The sequence below is a fragment of the Colossoma macropomum genome, unplaced genomic scaffold (genome assembly GCF_904425465.1).
Source record: "Colossoma macropomum unplaced genomic scaffold, Colossoma_macropomum, whole genome shotgun sequence".
Lineage (NCBI taxonomy): Eukaryota > Metazoa > Chordata > Actinopteri > Characiformes > Serrasalmidae > Colossoma > Colossoma macropomum.
Genome location: NW_023494803.1, coordinates 7494837 through 7516037, shown reverse-complemented (window position 1 = coordinate 7516037; position 21201 = coordinate 7494837). Strand labels below are relative to the sequence as shown.

Below are 21201 nucleotides of genomic sequence, written 5' to 3'. Positions count from 1 at the left end.
ACATAAATACAGTAAAACATAACAAGAATTTCAATAAAGTTGTTGATATGTTGGTTAGAAGAACACAGGCTTGGTTCCTGTTCTTCTCAGTGCTCCTCAGCCATTGTATGGATTTGGTCAATTTCATCAGCAGCACCTGATTTAATTTAACGAAGGACTGATTAGATAAACTAGGTATTGGATTGTAGCTGTAAATACTCATCTTCCTCCAGAAGAACTTTGGAAATGGGCAAACTAAAACACACATGCATACATCACAATGGATGGTTCATTCATATTTGTTCTAATGTTAGTGTTTCTGTGAACAAATAAGTTGATGCTGTCGAAACAAAACCTGGTTCGTCTTCATTTTGTCTTTTTTTAACCTCATTTGAAAGAGAAAGCTGTCCTGTTTTATGTCAGGATGAATGGATCAACAGAAATACTCTAAAATTGCTTTAAATAATGCGTTCATGACAACCTCCTATGTTACACCTCCCCACCTTCGGCTGTTTGAGACTGGACAAACATGGAGATGTTGTGTATCATTTATTTTACAAGTGGTATATCACTGTTAATCTAGCATCATAAGATAAATCTTGTACAGAACCAGCAAAACTAACATATCACTGTTGTCTGAAGGAAACCTCGTATCTCCAAAATGGTAACTTTACAGGAGAAGGAAAAAACATACTTTACTTTCAATGCAAGTCAATAGAACCAGACATTTCTTCCAAGAAATTTGGGGTCATTTCTATTGGTCCATTTATCATGACATTTACACACAATATAAAGAGTAACAGGCATTTTCAAATTATAACAAAAACTGAAAAATGACAAAAATCGAGTTACAAAGTTTTGTTCTGACAGCAGCAATATATTGTGTTTTGGATCCTGAGATGCTGGTCAGGAACATGGAAGTTATTAGGCTGGCCATCAGCAAAACCAGCATGTTATGTGCTGGATGCTGGCATGCTGGTCAACCAGCATGACCTTATCGGGTATCTGGCTAAACCAGCGCCAGATCAGCATGATGGAATGCAGGCCTAGGCTGTTTTTTCAGCAGGGAATTCTGCCTAAAAAGCTTGAAATGCTATTACATCTTTTTAATGGACGTGATTATTGAGAAATTCTGACCTTTCTAAGTGGGAATTACAAGCTGGATGACCATTCCTCAGAAACTTCCCAGTCATGTAAAAATAGCTTTACTTATCATTTAGCTGGCCTAAAACGTTGGTGCAGTACTGTACATCCAACAGAGGCCACTTGTTTCCCCATTTCTTTTTACAAAAGTCCAGGTTCCCAAAATCACCATCAATTTAAAGTGAAAAACTCTGCTAACAAAAAAAAATGCTAACATTGCTCATAATGAATGCTAGTGGGGCTGGTTAGCATCACACAAATGAGCTCATGCTAAGGTGCACTTACTACCGTTGTTCAGTGTTAACCACAGTAACGTTTTTGGGTAAAGTTGTCCTCTAACTGTAAGGAACATTATTAATATGTTCTCTTTCCTTTTGTCAAGTTATAGTTTTTCATACTTGACACATTTTTGGAAACCATCAGATAAAAAAAATCACATTTCCTTGTGTGTCCAGTTAGCTTAATTTCCTCGTGGTGATATTTTCAGACTGAGTATCAAGAAATGATTTTTCCTTCATTCCTCTAGTTACTAACTGACTAACGGATGTATTGCTGTTATGTAAAGCTGACGTTGAACGCCCGCACAGTGATGAAGTATGTTTTTCATTTGTTTGCGTCTGTGAATAGTCTTTAATTCAGCAGGTTGAGCCGGATTACCTGCCCTACCCTGCGACTGGAAAACAAGCATGGCTCCGTCAATGAGTATCATGGGTTGGGACACTTCAGATTACATTGTTTGAGGGTCACAGCCGGGCACTATTTAGTGTCCCCAACATGTGCTTAATTTGGTATGTGTGAAAAATGTGACATAGGCTATTGCATATATCAGTTTAGGGACTTACAGTACAATTTTAAAAGAGTGCACCAGTTTGAAACTTAACTTTTTTTGTTATTGAGCTTTAAACATATCTATAATGTTTTGTAATTATGAAATTGTGTGTGTTTATATAATTTTTAAATTGAAGTGGAAATGATGAAACTGCCCTGCAAGGAAAACCAGCATGAACCAGCATATCCTGTGTTTTGGATGCTAGTATGCTGGTAAACCAGCATGACCATACTGGGTGACCAGTGGAACTTGCTGGTCTGTGCTGGTGATTCCAGCAGGGTGCCACTTAAAACAAGATCTTACAGCCTGAAACAAAAGTTTTCCATCATATTACCTTGTATTTTTTGTCAGGCGTTACATTCATGTTTACAAAACCGGCAGAAGCTCTTACCTACAGTGACTTCCATGAGAATCATGTTACATATCGCTGCTGTCAGAACAAAACCTTGTATCTCCAAATTGGTAACTTTACAGGAGAAGGTAAAAACTTTCTTAACGTTCAATAAAAGTGAATGGAACCAGAATATTTTTCAAGTAATTGTGGAGCTTTTCCATTGGACCATTCATTATGAAATTTTAGAACATTGTAAAGGCCAGCGTGCATTTTCAAATTCTGTAAAAAAAAAAGTCCAAAATGACAAAAATAGAAATACAAGGTTTTGTTCTGACAGCGGCAATGTGTAGGTGAATGTAGCGTCTATCCCAAGGACTCTTACTGGTGTAGAGTGGTGTGCTTGCCCAGGCAGGTAATTGAAACCCCGCATGTGGTCATTTAGGCATACAGTTTGCCAATTGCTAGGATATAAGCTTCCATTACTAGTCAGCTTTATTAGCCTTGTAGCTTCAGTGCAAAACTAAAGGAGCAAACTGCAGACACCTCGGTCACCAACATTGTGCGGCATGGAGGCGCAGTGGGTGGTGCTGTCGCCTCACAACAAGAAGGGCCTGGGTTCAATTCCCTGGCCGGGCAATCAGGGTCCTTTCTGTGTGGACTTGCATGTTCTCCTGTGTCTGTGTGGGTTTCCTCTCCTAGGAGTGAATGTATATGTCTGTCTGCCCTACGACTGACTGACAACCTGTTCAGTTTGTATCCTCCCCAGTGACTGCTGGACTCCCACAACCCAGAAGGATAAGTGGTTAGAAAATGTGTGTGAAGTAAGAGAAAAAACATGTAATCATATTTTTTCTATCGCTTTAAGGAATAAAGGTGGCCATCTTCATAAAGTCCATGGCAGTCTCAGCCAACACAGACTCGAGCCACAACTTGATTGAAAACTAAAAGGCAGTTAAAGGGACCAGGTTCTTCTGGGGTCATTTTTCATAACTGACCTGAAGAGATCTTGGCTTTAGGATTAGTTTCAGTTCCATTGAAACTGCAAGACATCAGATTGTTTTGATCTAGTAACTTGTGAAGACCTGGTTGCTATCATTTCCATCACGATCTTCACTTTGCATATCCTCCATATTAGTCACAGCAGGTTACTTTATGCTTCGCTGGTAAGACATGGATGTTATTTTCCTATGAAATGGATTTTTTTCTGATTCTATTTATTCCTTTTACAGGCAGTTCCTTCTAATTATAATAATGCAGTAGGGTTAGGCCCAACCTGAGAATATATTAAGATACCAGCACTCATTTTGTTCCTTCAACTTTTATTAGGTCATTAAATAAGATGACAAATGAAGTTAACATTATATATGTGACAACATTAAATCCAAAAAAATGAGAAAACCATTTTTAAATATTTAATATTAAATAGAACATTGTAAACTAGACACAACTAAAAACAAACTTCATAACTGACAGTATTAAAATCTCCCAGCTTTGAAAGGAAATTATCACTATTATAAAGTATGAGTTTTACGTCAGTACAGTAATGTCACTGAATCTTTGTAGATATGGTAAAAAGAGAGAAAAACAAAAAAAAGAAAAACACAAAACATCATATTCACCCCTCCTGGTTCTACCCAATCTGTGTCCAATGAAAGATACATAGAGCAAGATATCACATATGTGCCATAACCCTTGATAAAAGATTCACTGGACAGTTTATACAGTGCCACAGCTGCTTACTGGTTCACCAGATGTTATATTCCATCCCTCCATCCTTGGCTGATGTGTTTACTAAAACAGTGACCAATCTCCACGACATCAAAAGGTCACTCGGAAATCATATGATGCAATGCAGAGCAATGAAATCAATTCACAAACAGCATCGTCCTGCTTTTTAATTGCGCATGAAGTCATGTGAAATAATTCCCAGCATGAAGTATTTGTTTTGGTCGTATCTTGGCGATGCTGAGCACATGGCTCTGTTTTAGCAAGGTAAAACTCCTCGAAACTCATTAAAACACTTTAGTGCTTTTGGACACGAAGATGACACCCTGGTCTCTGGATGTGGACGTTTCACAGAAACGCTTGACCATGTAGGGGTTCAAAACCAGCAGCTAGCACTCTGTGGACAAGCAGCGTACAGCATAGCATTTTATGATACTACTTTTCTCAATTTAGATCTGACTACAGACCTAAGGTTAAAGGGGAGTGCCACCAATTTTTCACAATTTCTGAATTATTCAGCCCTTGAGATGTAAACAGATTCTGTCAGAGTGGTTTGACCTGAAACGATTCATTGTAGAGAAACTTACAAGAAACCCACTGACAATGATTTCTTTATAGTGGTGGTGATGGGAACCAGGGGTCACCACTAATATAACCATTTTATTTACTATCGAAAACCACCAGTGAACCTACATGTCTTCTGAGCTTTTATATGTAATGTTGATGATGGCAAAATAGTCATAAATCTAAAAATGATAAGTTTTCTTTGGGGACTGCTTTGCCTTACCACGCCCTGTATCATTCTGCCATCAATGGTTTAAAATAAATAAATGGATTAAATACCTTTTAAGCCAAAACTTATAAATAACTATCATAAAACAGACATGAGACAACATATATCTAACAATTTCATGTAAAAACCTTCTGGGAAGGAGTTTTCAGAGGCATTAAACTCAGACATCTGGTTCCTATCACCACCACTGTGAACAATTCTGACTGCAAATTTCTCTAGACTGAATCATTTCACATCAAAACACTCTGAATGACTTTGTTTACATCTCAACCATTTAATTATGTCAAATTTTTGAAATATTAGTGGAGTTCCCCTTTAAATGATATTAGGGGAAAAAGCTGCATTCTAAAATTTCACTTTTGTGAAATTATCAGTCGAATCTAAACACAGTTCCAAAGCTCATATATATATATATATATATATATATATATATATATATATATATATATATATATATATATACACAAAAAAAATATTTTTTTAACAAAATAATGTGTAAATGCATGCCTATGAAGGTAGGTACCACGACAAGTTACCCAATGAGGTCGACTAACATTAGCTTTTAATGTTTAGCTGTTAATGTTTAACGTGTTTGGGTGGGTGATATGGAAAAATTGTTATATCACGGTGCTTCAATAAGTTTTCATGATACATGATGTTATATTATATAATTAATGGCTGTCTAAGCATTGGCCCTATTATCAGGTTATCACAAGATCAAACCCCAGTGATGCGACAGCCATCTGTAACTGGGAGTCCAAGAGAACATGATTGGCCTCGCTCTCTCTGGGGGGGTGGGGGGGGGGTAAGAGGGTTCTCCGTCTCTCCCATCACCCAGACGCTAGCCGACTAGCTAATGGGTGGAATCAGGCATGACTAAAATTGGGGAAAAAAGTGCAAATATGACAAAAATAACTTAGAATACAATGTTTTACATTCAACATTTTACACACTGTGCTGCACTATAACCAATAAAATAGGACTAATTATGCTCTCTTTGTAATCAAACATGCAGTTAGGAAGTGTTTTTAAGTGCTGATGATACCCATGATACGCTTAGTGTAGTCTATTGCGGCATATTGTGATGTAATTTATCACAATAACGGTAATAAATATTGTCATATTGCACAACCCCCGTGATTTAACCTTATGTCTTTTAGATTTTACCATGTTTAATGTTAATGTTGTTTTGTTTTAAGCCAGGGTTGCTAACGGCCAGGATGTAGTCACAGCTAGGTGCTACATATGAATAAAGAAGTGAGCTGAGCTACAAGCTTGAGGTTTATTAGAAGCTCATAAGATGCGAAGATGTTCCTTTAACTTCATGTTCCTGTTTGCTAACTGTGGTTGTAAATTTTGTAATATTTTCTTCCTAACTGATCTGTGGCCCCAAGCTCTGACAATGACCTGGCTATTTACAACACTACAAAACAAACATTAGACAGGTTAAAAAGTAAAAACTTAAAGTCAAATTACACTGGCAGTGAGGTACAACGGACTATGTTAACTTTCAACCTGCACAACATTGACTACATTCTAGTAACTAACTTTAAACAGGTAATGTTAGCTGACCTTGTTGCGTATACTTGCAACATCTACCAATGTTCGTTCCACCAAGCGAACATTTTCCATGGGAAAAATTAGGTAATTACTTTCATGAAGGTGGAAAAATGTGTCCTCTACTGTCCTCATTTGTAAATGCTGCCACCACTGTAATGTTTTCCCTACTATGAGGACTTCTGCTAATATTCTGCTAATGTCCAAATGTGAAAAGGGTCTATTGGTCAGTTTTTTTCACAGCCACAATCAAACATTCAGGAATTTGTTAGAGGCTCTTCGCATACGTCAGTATTGCGAAGGCCAACATCACGATAACGATTAAGGAACAACATATTGTGCAGCCCTAACTTGGTCTTGAATTCCTTTGTCCAAGCTCGTCTCAAATCTGGGTTACAAAGGAGAAATGTTCTAAAGAGGGAGAAAGGTCACTGGTTGGAAAATGAAAGGGAGAGCTCATAGCACTCAACATGGCGTGTTACAGAGAAAGTCTCGTTCTTTAATGAAAAGAGCCAATCAGCTTGCTGGTTATACCACAAGCGATTACGTGGCAGAGATCGGCCTAAGTGCAGCAGCCAACCTGAACCTAAACATAAAGCATTTACCTGGAAAAATATGTTTTTTTGTGCATTATTGAGCCAAACACTATAAACTATTTATACTATTTTATGAGTGATTTCAAGTACGTTTTTCAAACGGTTATTTTCAGTTTGTAAGATAGAGATAGGAACCTGGTCTTATATGACTGGGAATAACTGTCTGGAGGCATTGCCAAGATGACTGTAGGGTGGACAGACATTGCTATAAGGACTTTCCTTTTTGACTCTTGCAATGCTTTCGCAGCTGTACAGCTCCTGTTCCACGTGCTATGGGTGTTGTTTGAACCTTCCAGCTCCAAAGCACAATTTTTAACTTTGGCAGAGAAACCCAAGGGATCAGTCAAAGGAGAACTTGGCACATGAGGCCGTTTCCCTGACCTGAAAACAAGGCACTGGAATAAAGGGTTTAGATTTCAGCTTCTGTATATTCACACGAGACAGTCTCTCACTGCCAGACGTGCACACACAGCTTGCCAGGCCTGAGCGATTAAGACAAGAAACAGTCTTCATACACTCCTTCCTGACAAACAGAGATGGAGAGTGTGTGTCTCTGTGTATATAATTACAGGCTAATTCATCAGAAGGGCCTCCAATGCCACAGCATCTGTGGGCGCACTGCCAAAGCCAAACGGCAAACCAGCTGATTCATACGGCTTCCTTCCATTATGAGATGAGAAGGAAAGTCAGGAAACACATTCCGCAGCTGGAAGGAACGTGGGGTGGACGCAACATTCAGAACAAAGCATATCATGTCGCATATGTGCCTTAGTGTTGTCTCTGTAGGCCCGTCAGCTATTACTGTTCTTTCCCGCACAGCACACTGAGAAAGACTAGGGCTGAGATCAATAGGAAACGAGAGAGAGAGAGAGATGCAGAGATGAAGACAGTCAAAACACACCATTTGTATTGCAAATCACAGTTTACAGGTGGCTTGTGCTACTTTGGAACTGGTCCTTCTGTTGAGGGAACGGCAGATATACGAGCCAGCGTCCATCAGTTTGGGTAGATCCACTCCCTGCCACACACAAACATACACAATCACAGATTAGCTCACACACTAAGGCCTGATTACAAAGGTTATGCAATGGAAAATCTCGACTGATAGTATGATTTAGATCAAAACAAGACTTCTGTTTGGGAACAGCCTACTTCAAACTGGCAACCTGGCAAGACCAAGGCCCAGTCTCATTTCTTATTTTTACCCCTACCCCTTGTTTTCGAGTGTCTCCTGTCCCTTGGAACCGAGCTACAAGAGGTAGTGGTTGAAATCTTCCCCTATGAAATGGGACCCTCAAATAAAAAGAGCATTACTTCATTAACAGCTACTAGCGCTGCTCTGTAGGTGACCCTGCCAGTCTGCAGTGACAGCAGAGGAGGGTAAAGTTCAGCTCCTCACTGCTGGGCTGTAGTTGCATTTAGGACATCATATGCCTTCAAAGGGGGGGGGGACAATTATTTATTATCGCCCACCCCTAATTCTTCAGTGACATGAAGCTGAAGTCAGATATTCGCCAGCTTCTTGTTCGAATTTTCCTGTTCCACCTTAAATGGAGCAGCAGTTTCATTCTGGCACATAAGGTGTCAATACTACTGGACTATTTAAGATGGAACGGGAAATTTAGCTAGCTACTGAGACATCAGCAAACTATTAGCGATTTTTAAATGCTTGATATGAAGGAAAGGACCATAATACATTGAAACGACATTAAACTAAGATAATACAATTGTTACCGTAATTTCTAACAGAGAAAATTCTCACATTTGTGGGTTTCTTTGGTCGCTTGCGTAGCCATCTTGATGGTCCTTTCTCTCCTTTTGGAGCGTGCCTCTTAAAAACCCTCATTTAGAGGGCCATGTAGCTCTAACACTTCGTCCCACCCCTCTGTCTCAACAAAAGTTGGGACACCCTACCCCCTAGGCGTGAACATGCAAAACGAAGGGATAAGGGCGAAGTGGTAGAGGGTTGAAATGGTATTGGGCCCAAGTAAAGGCCATTCAGTCAACTAAAGTGAGGAGTACAAAGCGCAGCTGCACTACATAGAATGCGTCACAGTGAGGGTGTCGATAAACATCAAGCTCAAATTCATTTTTTCACTCTAACCTTCACCACTAATAAATTCACCCCATTTGGTATCAGCACTTTTCACAAATCCCTGTTAAATGACCTGAAAAAAGACTAGGTTAGCAACATTAGCTGAGGCAACAGATGTTTGTCTGTTTATCTTAAGAACTAATGATATTACAATGAGACGAGCATTTGTGTTGAAACAAATAACCAATAACATCTGCTAAATTTGACATGTTTAATAAATCTGATCATTAAAATTGACCAAAACTATGAAACTGGATTTGGATAGCTGTTAGTACAATCTGAGGCTACATTATTGGTCTTGTCAGGTGTGATAATAAGTAGGAAGTTCCCTACTACACCAGACTGCAGGCTATCAGTTGCATTTCTTTTAAATATTAAATAAGAGCACATCCGGAGTAATTTACGGAATTACGTTGACTGCCCCTGCCATTAAGCCTGTGCTCTAGTTTGAAAAAAAAAAAAGGTATTTGAGCAACTTAAGATCCCTGAACATATTACGAAAACAAGAAAACATAAATCCTGGCCTGGTAAAAGGATCACTGCCAGCAGAACTCAACTAAAACTGAATCAAAATGAAAGAGTCTCTGGTTTATGGTTCCAAAACACTTGTCCAATGAAGAGTAAACAGAATAACCACGGTGGCTTGGAGGTGGCTGGGAAACATTCAAATTAGTGGAAGTTAACTACAGAACAGTGCTCTGGGCAAAAGAAGCCACCCAAGCATGGTCCTTCCCTTCCTCCCACGCTCCCTATCAAATATAAATATCATCGCTGTCCAAAGAAAGCAACTCCAAAATGGTAACTTTACAGGAGACGGCAAAAACGCTCTTTACTTTTTATGTTAGTTAATGTGAAGAGATTTTATTCTAACTTTAGAGCATTCCTATTGGTCCAGTCACTGTGTTCAAATGATGCAGAAAACTACAAATCTACGTATGTATATATATATATATATATATATATATATATAAAAAACATTCAATGACTGAATTATGCAGAAATTAGAAATAATCTGTGAAATTCCCACTTTGATGTTCAGCCACTATATGTAGACTGAGTGTACCACAACTTTTCATATGATTTGCATACTTCTGCAGATTTATTACTTACCTATTATTTTATGATAATCTTATCCAACCAGAATATTCAAACACTCAAGAGAGTATTTTTGATAGAATATTCAAAAATAAAAATACTCAACACTTGCAGCCCAACCTGTCTTAATGTAATATAATATTTGACATTGGCAAAAAAAGAAATGGAATAAAACGGTACACTCACCGTGTGAATGCCTAGTCCATTTAGCATATATACTACATCTTCTGTAGCCACGTTCCCAGAAGCCCCCTGGGCATAGGGACAGCCACCTAATCCAGCCACCGAGGAGTCCACGACACTTACACCGTTCTACACAACAGCAGACATCTCCATCAGTATTAAACATACATGCAAGAATAAGTCTTGTTTAGCAATGATTATTCTTGGTTAGCAGTGGTTATTGGTTATGGTTACACACCGATCAGGCATAACATTATGACCACCTCCTTGTTTCTACGCTCATTGTCCATTTTATCAGCTCTACTTACTATATAGGTGCACTTTGTAGTTCTAAAATTACAGACTGTAGTCCATCTGTTTCTCTACATACTTTGTTAGCCCACTTTTACCCTGTTCTTCAGTGGTCAGGACCCCCATGGACCCTCACAGAGCAGGTACTGTTTGGGTGGTGGATCATTCTCAGCACTGCAGTAACACTGACGTGGTGGTGGTGTGTTAGTGTGTGTTGCGCTGGTCTGAGTGGATCAGACACAGCAGTGCTGCTGGAGTTTTTAAACACCTCAGTGTCACTGCTGGACTGAGAATAGTCCACCAACCAAAAATATCCAGCCAACAGCGTCCTGTAACCACTGATGAAGGACTAGAGGATGACCAACACAAACTGTGCAGCAGCAGATAAGCTGTCGTCTCTGACTTTACATCTACAAGGTGGACTGACAAGGTAGGAGTGTCTAATAGAGTGGACAGTGAGTGGACACAGTGTTTAAAAACTCCAGCAGCACTGCTGTGTCTGATCCACTCGTACCAGCACAACACACACTAACAATAACAACAATAACAAATCTTTTTCTTTCAGCCAAAAGTGCCAGTTTTGAACATTTTTGTTTTAGTGGCTGAACTTGCAGTGCATCCCTACTTCTCTACTTCATGCATTGACATGCAATTGAAGCCTGAATCCGATCCAAACCTGCTTACATGCACTAGTCTGGCTGGAGAGTCACTTTAAGTTGACCACTCAAAGCAAGGAAAAGAAGACTACAAATAACAATTACTTATCTAAGTATTACTTGATTAATCAAAAAATCTAATGATTATGCCTTCTTCCTTTGCTGTCAGCATCATTTAAAGCTCCTTTTCTGCACAAAACGACTTCTTTTGTGGTGCAAGTCATGTCGCCCCCTATGGTTCCTGTAGTGTAGTGCAATTTGTCAGCCCTAGAAACCCCTCAACTGTGTAATACAGTGACACTTCAGGATCCTTATGTAAACACTCTTCTTTATTATGGGAATTCTTTCATGTCTGACCTGCAGGGCTACCAAGATGTTAGCGAGCGCCTGGCCGTAAGTGTCGTGGCAGTGCACGGCCAGGGCGTGGACGGGCACCTCCTTCTTCACTGCCTCCAGCATCTCAGCCATGCCGCCCGGAGTGCCCACACCGATGGTGTCACCCAGGGAGATCTCATAGCAACCCATGGAGTACAGTCGCTTCGCAACCTCTGCCACTTTCACAGGGGATACCTTGCCTTCATATGGGCATCCTAGAACGCAAGATACGTACCTGTGTGAGAGGAGGACAGTGTGAATAGAGTATCAGTGTTTTTTATAAAGCATATGTTTACAAACTGTTCTGAATAGGCTCTTACTTTTTTGTCTTCTTTGATAGGCCAAAAATAAATTATTACTTCTTCCAGATACATATTAGAATTAATCATCTGCCCATAAACAGGTAAAATTTTAAAATATCTTAGAAGTGGCAGTTATTACTGGCAATAACAAAAGCATGTTATTATTTTATATTAATTATTTCTTACTTGTAGCTCAATCAAACAAGCAGGGGAATTCTGTTGTAAGTGGAGATTCTAAACTTTCAGCTGTGTTTTTAAGGTTTTTAAGTAGAACAGGAGATATTTTATTAAGCTTTGAAAGATCTGAATCCCAGATGGTTGCTAAGGTGTTGCTAGGCCGTTGGTATGGTATCCCAGGTGGTTACTAAGGTGCTGCAAGGCTATGGAGTCCCATGTGTGTATATTTGGGGGCTAGTATGTATGTGAATCTGTATGTAATGATTATAGGGTCACTGCGAGAGATGTCCTCTGTAACATCATTTGTGGCAGTTAGATTTGAATTTTCAATATTCTGCCATTCATTTCTGTGTTTTATTGTACAATCGATTCTATAAGGCACAAGTGCACTCTTCCCATATAGGCTCTACGATCCTGCAAAGTTTCATGGTTCTGGCTGGAAAACTGTGACCCATAAAAAGTAAAATAATAAAACAAAGAAAAGTGCAATAAGTAGGAAAAGGAACCATGAGAATGGTCTATAACTCTAAACCTTCAAGGGTTAAATGAATAAACAAGGACAACAGAGAAAATAATCAATAAATAGAAATAATAAAAAAGAAACTGCATTAAAACACAGACTCCATTAAACATAAATGATATGTTAAAGGTCCAACTCAAGATACATCATGGCTTGCAATTTTTAAGACGACCAAACAGCATCACAAATTGGTTTCGTGTCATGCCGGCCGGCACTGCAGCATGCTAACGATAAAGCTATCTTTCTATGGTGTTCTTAACGACAGGATAAAGTCTTACCCCCTCACAGGTATTCCCTCTTGTTTGGCTGCTTTCATCACCTCCTCAAACCGCTGCAGACTCTCCTCCACTGAGCAGTTAATGTTCTTCTGACTGAAAAGCTCAGAGGCAGCACCAAATATGGCTACTTCCTTTGCCCCAGCAGTCACCTGGATGAGTGAGAGAGAAAGAGTCTCCCTCTTATATCTGAGGAAAAATCTAATTTATTTTAATGACATTAATTTGGTTTAATGTAAAAACATTGAATGAGGTTTTTATTATTTTACAATCACCATCAATTCATGATCATCACCACAGAAATGGAGTGGTGGTTTTGGGGGGCACCCCTTACTCTTTTTATGACATGACTGGTCTTTACATAGGTTGCCAAATTGTTGTGATGTGAACAGTAGTTCTGATTATCCATTATATAAGTAGCAGAGACAAAAAGCATATAAAATACAACATTCAACCCCTTAAAATCCCAGTTTTCTTACATACTAAGGCTTATTATTCAGTAACTACTGGAGTTCAATGCTGGTGCAAACTAGTTGAGCTATTCTTAGGTTATAGAAGGGTGTAATAAAACTTAATAAAAATAAAAGGCCCTGGGGTTAAACCACAACAGGAAAATACACACACATACATACAAAAATATTAAAACCAATATTAAATCTAGTGCACAACAAGAGCATGATCTCATTGATAATGCTAACTAGGCCATACCATTTATTTTTAGAATTTATTGCCCTTTAAGTATCATTACAAAAAGGTTTCACTACAACCCCATTTCCAAAATAGTTGGGACGCTGTGCAAAATGTAAAAAAAAACAAAAAACAAAAACAAAATGCAATGATGTGCAAATCATTTCAACCCTATGTTTCACTGAAAATAGTACAAGACAACAAATCAAATGCTGAAACTGGGAAATTCTATTGTTTTTTTTTTTAAATACATGCCCATTTTGAATTTGATGCCAACAACACGTTCCAAAAAAGCATCAAAAGGCTGGTAAAGTTGTGTAATGCTAAAAAAAACACCTAGTGGTTAATAAGCAACAAGTCAATACCATGATTGGGTATAAAAAAGCATCCCAGAGACCCTGAGTCTTTCAGAAGTGCAGATGAGGAGGGGTTCAGCACTCTGTGAAAGACTGCATGAGCAAAAAGAGCAACAAAGAATAACGTTTCTCAACATAAATAGCAAAGAACTTTTGCTTTTCATCATCTACGGTACATAATATCATTAAAAGATATGACGTCTTTTTCAGGGAAGGCCTTGATTATTTCAGCAAGACAATGTCAAACCACATTCTTCAAGTATTACAACAGCAAGGCTCTGTGTTAAAAGACTCCGGGTGCTAAACTGACCTGCCTGCAGTCCAGACCTGTCACCACTGATAACATTTGGTGCATTATGAAATGAAAAATACGACAAAGGAGACCCTGAACTGTTGAGCAGCTGAAATCCTGTATCAAACAAGAACGGGAAAACATTTCACTTTTAAAACTACAGCAGTGTCTCCTCAGTTCCCCAATGCTTACAGAGTGTTGTCAAATTCAAAATGGGCATATATTTTTCAAAAAACAATAAAATTTCTCAGTTTCAATATTTGATATGTTGTCTTTGTAGTCTTTTTTTCTTTAAAAATATGGTTTACATGATTTGCATATCATTGCATTCTATTTTTATTTACATTCTGCACAGCGTCCCGACTTTTCTGGAAATGGGGTTGTATATACAAATGTGTTTTGTAACCAAAGACAAAATATGTTTTTCTAACTATATGTGATTCATTTGTAATTTGTCCCTCAAAGTGTTAATATATGGGATCTCTGGTCTTTTAGTTTTGCTTTGGACCACAAAAGTATGCAGTGGAGGAAACACTAGTTCTGATAAGATAATGAAACTTCTGTTTGAATCCTATTACAGCATTTAAGCTTCCCATTCTAGACTGCAGTACTTACAGCAGCTCTGTAGCCCTTCAGGTTGGGGGTCAGTACTGGGTAGTTAACCCCAGGCTTCCTGTGAATGCCTTGCATCACTTCCTCTTGGTCAGCCATCTGTAAATTAAACAAACACATGTGAGACTGTGGTTGCAGCTAATTTACTGCAGGCTTGAACTCGCACTCCACACGACCGTAAAAGGTTTGGAATCAACCATCATATTAATAATTTTTGACTTTTAATAATTGTTAATTTTAGACACAATAATAAACAATATATAACAGACTAAACTATTTTTATTTTATATTTTTAAACATTCTGGGAAAACGAAGTTATTAAATGATTAATATTTAAATTCTGTATTTACAATGGCTTTATTTATAATGGAGATTTGATCTTAAACTAAAAAAACTAGACATTCTGGATTTATTATAACTTCATTCTCAATGTTATGCAGCTTTTCACAACTCTGTTGATCATCCTGTAAACATTTCTTAATGTATTTACAGCTTCCTACTAATTTATTAAAACCTGTAAAGTGCATAGCATCAATTCATACCTTTATTTCCAACCACACTTGATTTATATAAAATATTAAATATAAAATGGGCCATGACTTTTGCGCAGGCCAGCTAATAAGCATGAAGCTGTGAACTTTTAGAAGTTTCCAGAATGATAACCAGAGCTGATGAAAGCTAAAAGCTGTATAACATTAAAAAAGGGCTAATAAAATTAACATCTGGCGCGCCTCATATTTGACTTGCAGAGATCAAATAAAATCTTTTAAGAAATTACTATAAATATATGATTACAACACTTTATTTATCATTTAATATCTTCTTGATGTTCCCAGGAATATTGAATAAAATGTCTTACAGTACCTTCTGGTATGTAGCTTACAGTATCAGTCTACACTGTACAAGTTAAACTCAAATAAAATAACAGCAATTATTATTACGCGTGATCCCAAACTTTTGACTGCTTGTGTATGTTTAAAAAGAAATGTGCTGAGCTGAAGGTCACTTATGTACATATTTCTATAAATAAATTCATGATATTTTACCTGAGGGACCCATTTAGGAGAGACAAAGCTGGTGGCCTCGATGACAGGAAGTCCTGCCTCAGACAACATGTCTATCAGACGGATCTTCACTTCAGCCGGGACGATGGTCTAGCAGAAGGAAAAAGGTGATGTCACTAAAATGAATGCTACTCACCTATACTCAGGTGAAACCTGCTGGTCACTGACATATGGAACAATCATATTCATAGATAAAGCAGAAACTTCTTTAACCTTCTCGTTCTGAAGTCCATCTCTGGGTCCCACTTCCACTATCTTCACCCTTTCTGGAAGAGGCTTCGTGGTGGACAAGCTGACCTATTAAACAGGCACATACACCGATCAGGCATAACATTATGACCACCTCCTTGTTTCTATGCTCACTGTCCATTTTATCAGCTCCACTTACTATATAGGTGCACTTTGTAGTTCTACAGTTATAGACTGTAGTCCATCTGTTTCTCTGCATACTTTGTTAGCCCCCTTTTACCCTGTTCTTCAGTGGTCAGGACCCCCATGGACCATCACAGAGCAGGTACTATTTGGGTGGTGGATCATTCTCAGGACTGTACTAACACTGATGTGGTGGTGGTGTGTTAGTGTGTGTTGTGCTGGTATGAGTGGATCAGGCAGAGGAGTGCTGCTGGAGTTTTTAAACACTGTGTCCACTCACTGTCCACTCTATTAGACACTCCTACCTTGTCAGTCCACCTTGTAGATGTAAAGTCAGAGACGACAGCTCATCTGCTGCTGCACAGATTGTGCTGGTCATCCTCTAGTCCTTCATCAGTGGTTACAGGACGCTGTTGGCTGGATATTTTTGGTTGGTGGACTATTCTCAGTCCAGCAGTGACACTGAGGTGTTTAAAAACTCCAGCAGCACTGCTGTGTCTGATCCACTCAGACCAGCGCAACACACACTAACACACCACCACCACATGAGTGTTACTGCAGTGCTTAGAATGATCCACCACCCAAACAGTACCTGCTCTGTGAGGGTCCATGGGGGTCCTGACCACTGAAGAAAAGGGTAAAAGGGGGCCAACAAAGTATGCAGAGAAACAGATGGACTACAGCCCAGTTTAAGAACTAGCTAAACCCCCCTTATTATGCCATTTCTTGAAGGTGGGAGGACCTTTTGAAAAACTACAATTCTTCTGGGGCAGAGTCGCAGTTTTCCCACCAAATTGGGCCATGCTTGAAAAAGCAGTCTTGGGCGCATTTTCTTGGGCTATTTTCAAAATGTAGCGGCTGTTAATGAAAGTGCATGGCGCATGAGAGGTGCAGGTAAACGTTAGCTAGCCAGTAAATACAAGAAGCAACAAAGGAGAAACTTAAGTCAGGTGCAAAGCAGGTTTAAATGTTGGTGTAATGACGTCTCGAAGCAGTTTTTGGACTTGTAATGTAGCCTAAACCCATATACAAGACGAGTACTGCTACTTCAGTGAAATAATGACTCCAGTAAAGGAACCTTTAAAATAATTTAAGCATCAAAAAGAATTTGTAGCTAAAGGTACATTCCTTTTCTCCTAAGTCTACTTTAATAGTAAAAGATTTTATGCAGTACGTTTTAGACAGAGATCGTTTAAAACAACCCATCGTGACAGTAAGAGTGTTTTTGCCGGTTATGAATATGTTGTTAAAGAACACAGTTAGAAGAGCACAGTCTTGACTCCTGACTTCTCACTGCACTCCAGTCATTAAATGGTTTTGTTCAGTTCCATCAGCATCACCTGGTTTAATTTACTGAAGGACTGATTAGATAAAGTAGGGCTGAATCTCAATGAACTCCCTACTCCCTACATAGTGCACTATGTGAAATAAGAAATAGTGGCTTCCTCACACAAACAGTGCACTATATGTCCGGTAGGGAGTTGTGTGCATGTGGCTAAATCCCAAACAACCCTTTCATGTGTCTTGACTATCAGGAGTATATCTGGATGAGCCCAGGCCACATAAAAATGCCAGTGTAAAGACACCATTTAAAACAGATACAAATCTGATCACTCAAACCACTTCAGAAGCTGGTCTGAGACGCATTCGAGTCACAAGTTTTAGCAGCGTAAACGCATCCAACTCTCCGAGACGCTAACGCTAGCTTGGTTGTATTTATTAGCCTGTAGCTCTGTGGCTAGGCTAGCACCACCAGGATTGTATGATGTTTTTCATAATGTAGAGAGAATATTGATGAATGAAAAACACAAAAAAACGACATAAAGTCATGAATTCTGTCCAACCAACGAGGCTGAGCTATACAGTACTATAGGACTGATATAGCACCACAGGACAGTGTTTCTCAATCGTCTGAGTGATTTTCTCATGCTAGCACACCTTATTCTAACATTTAGATACATGGACTGGTATCTAGGGGTGGTTAAGATGACGATATCTATTGCTACCATAAAATATTACATCACAATATACTTTTCTGAGCATATTATGTTAGTGGTTTAATAGGATTTAGTGCAGTTCTGTATATAAAACAGTCAAAATTGACTGTGTTCACGGTTTTTGGTGCCATTTTTTGTCCATTACAACTTATAAACCTTCGAAAAATGAAATGTCATGATGAATTTCCTGTACGGTGAAAATGTCTTGAAGTACTGTGATTTTTTTTGCCTTCCCCTTCTACAACAGCCGGCACAAACCAGCCAAGGCTGGTCATCAGCAAATCAGCATATGTTGTGTTTTAGATGCTGGTATGCTGGTCAACCAGTCAAACATGCACTAGGCAAGCTAGGACAGCTTAAAACAGCTTGCAATTCATGCTGGTCTGTGCTGTTTTTTCAGCCCACACTTAGAGATGAAACCACACAAATGATTTAGTCTCTGCTGTGATGATGGAGTTGACAGCTGCCGGATGCTTTAGTGTTCACACCTTCAATGTTGTGAGGTCACTTACATCCCTAAAGAGGTGGTCTGAGTGATCGCAAAGCGTCTGATGGACATCGGACACCTTTCACACTGGCATGAATAGGAAAATTACCCCAAACAAGAACAGTGGCTGGTAAATTTAATTTTCCATGCTGACGGATGATCAATGTACTCTTTTTTTAACCCCTTAAAAGCATCATATTTCAGAGGAACCAGTGAGTCCATATGGAAATCTGAAATACGGCCATATATGCACATGTATCATAAAGAGCCAGGCATATATTTAAACATATTTGTACATATATGTTGTGTACACATATGTAAGTATCAAATATTGGACATATATGCATAATATATGGATCACAAATATACATCGGATACATATATCCCAATACGTTTATTTTTTACTATGATATTAGTGTAACGGAAAAAAAATTCTATTTATTTCATGTTTAAATGCTTTTATTGCACACTTTACAATGTGCATGCTTTAGTTTAGTCATGTAGCTATTATACTAAACTTTACTTAATTAGGAAGAATATATTCAAAAAGGTGCATAAAATCCGTATAACATGTATAGCATGATGTAACCATTAGCTATATAACACGAAGCTAGCATATATGAGTAATATATACCATCATATAGGAATAATGTTCTTTATAATGTACTGTAAAAACATGACTAAAATATATGGCAAATTTCAAATAAGACGAATTTCGGAAATTACGCTAATTTTTCTGATTAATAATAAATGTTTAAATGTTGGATTTTTCTTACTTAACCTCTTCAACCCCTTGAGATCACCAGTGTTTCCAAAATGCACTTCGTCATATTCTTCATAACCTTCATATTTCATAAGCTACATTCAAAAGGTGGGTGTCGTATGAGAGCTGTAACTGTCTTCTTTCCAGTCAAATAGATGGGTAATGTAGTTTTAAACCCTTATAATAAAAGAAGCTGAACTCACAAGTTTTTTGTCTACTGAAAGTCGACTCATTTTCCCACAAATCTGGGCTATAAACTATGAACAGATGGTGTTTCTTCAGTGATCTGCTCTGTAAAAATTATTTTCATAAAATAATACAAAGAGCGTCTAAGATTTTTGGCTTTCAGCAGTAAATTGTAAGCATAGAGCAATATGTGTATCATAAAACACATGTTCTGTTAATTTGAGGGGAACTTTTACCAAAAAATAAATAAATAAAATAAAAATTTACATTTATTTCATGCAGTTACTGAATAATTTGCCTTACGATTTGGTCATGTAGATTCAGATGGAAAAACCAAAATATACCCTGGAAAACTGTTAGACGTCACTAATTACATGGCCGCCTACAAAATGACGACAGAGCTCTACGTCGCTTGTTGATGTTTTGTTGCTAGGTAACCTGCTACCGCAATGCAAGGTGGGTATTGCAGTTTTTCGCGACGTCTACTCCGCCTTAACTTAGTGAAACCGTCTCACTTTCTAAACTACAACTGAAAAAAGTTGCCTGTCGGACTCAGGAAAACAACGAACTTGTACTGAGTCACTACTTCCTCTTAAATGGACCGAGACCGGCCACGTCTTGTGTTTAAACACAAAGATAGATTCAGAAATATCTGTACATCGCTAAGCACTAACGTGGCATAACGAACGGCCGCGTTAGCCACAGCTCCTCAGCGTTAAAGCGGTCGCCCTGAGTGATACTCGGATAAATGAATGAAATGAACTGACTCACTGCTCTGACCGCAGCACTGGAGCTGAAGGAGAGAGACCGCTGAGCCACAGCGGGTCCGAGAGAGCAGGGCACGAACCTCATCAGCACGGCCGCCATGTCCACTCCTACTGTTTACTCTGGACAGAGAGAGGGGCGGTGGGGCCATCTGCTGGTGTGGAGCCATACAGGTTAGCGCACTGCTTGCCAGTTCCTCAACCATCATCCAGTATCACTTAAACCTAACGTGGTATTAAATTATCAGGCTAACCGAGAAATCCTGCTTTGTTACATACAAAGGATGTCCTGGACCATGAGTCTTAAATTAAGCCCTGCATTTGACTTTGTTTCTGCGTGTATGCAGCATAAGCTGTTGCGTAGGGCCCTCAGGCCAACCGGGGACCCCAAGTATGTATTTTTTGAAAAATTCATATTATTTGTCAAAAAGTACAGGGATTTTATTTCATTGTTTCTTTATAAAAATCATTATGTATTAATTTTTATTCTATTATAGCATATGATATCACTTAAGCCCTCAGAAATGGTGGTCATTTTTAAAACATATCACTCCTGGTGCTTTTTTCTCAGTTCCAACTGATCAGATTGTGGCATACTGCGTATTGTGACAATTTCTTGGAGTATCTCAATATTCTATTTTTTGTCGTATCACTAATCTCTACAAGGTAACTTATGGTTTCCAGTTTATTCATTAG

General features: G+C 38.6%; 1 protein-coding gene across 1 annotated transcript; it reads right to left on the bottom strand.

Annotated features, from left to right (window-relative positions):
• Positions 1 to 5275: 5275 nt before the first annotated feature.
• On the bottom strand, positions 5276 to 20641 carry hmgcl (3-hydroxy-3-methylglutaryl-CoA lyase). The gene is made up of 8 exons (XM_036593412.1): positions 20513 to 20641; positions 16150 to 16233; positions 15919 to 16026; positions 14876 to 14971; positions 12929 to 13077; positions 11634 to 11886; positions 10333 to 10458; positions 5276 to 7974 (listed from the first exon to the last, which is right to left on the bottom strand). The coding sequence occupies exons 1-8, from the start codon at positions 20606 to 20608 to the stop codon at positions 7873 to 7875; spliced, it is 1014 nt and encodes a 337-aa protein (XP_036449305.1). The 5' UTR covers positions 20609 to 20641; the 3' UTR covers positions 5276 to 7872.
• Between the last annotated feature and the right edge of the window lie 560 nt (positions 20642 to 21201).

What these genes read in the sequence shown, in the direction of transcription:
- hmgcl (XM_036593412.1), bottom strand. Translation starts at nt 20,608, where the DNA reads ATGGCGGCCGTGCTGATGAGGTTCGTGCCCTGCTCTCTCGGACCCGCT. An exon ending in TGAAGGGCTACAGAGCTGCT is followed by an intron (nt 13,078 to 14,875) that starts GTAAGTACTGCA and finishes TCACTCATCCAG; the next exon opens with GTGACTGCTGGGGCAAAGGA. An exon ending in GAGGGAATACCTGTGAGGGG is followed by an intron (nt 11,887 to 12,928) that starts GTAAGACTTTAT and finishes CCTCTCACACAG; the next exon opens with GTACGTATCTTGCGTTCTAG.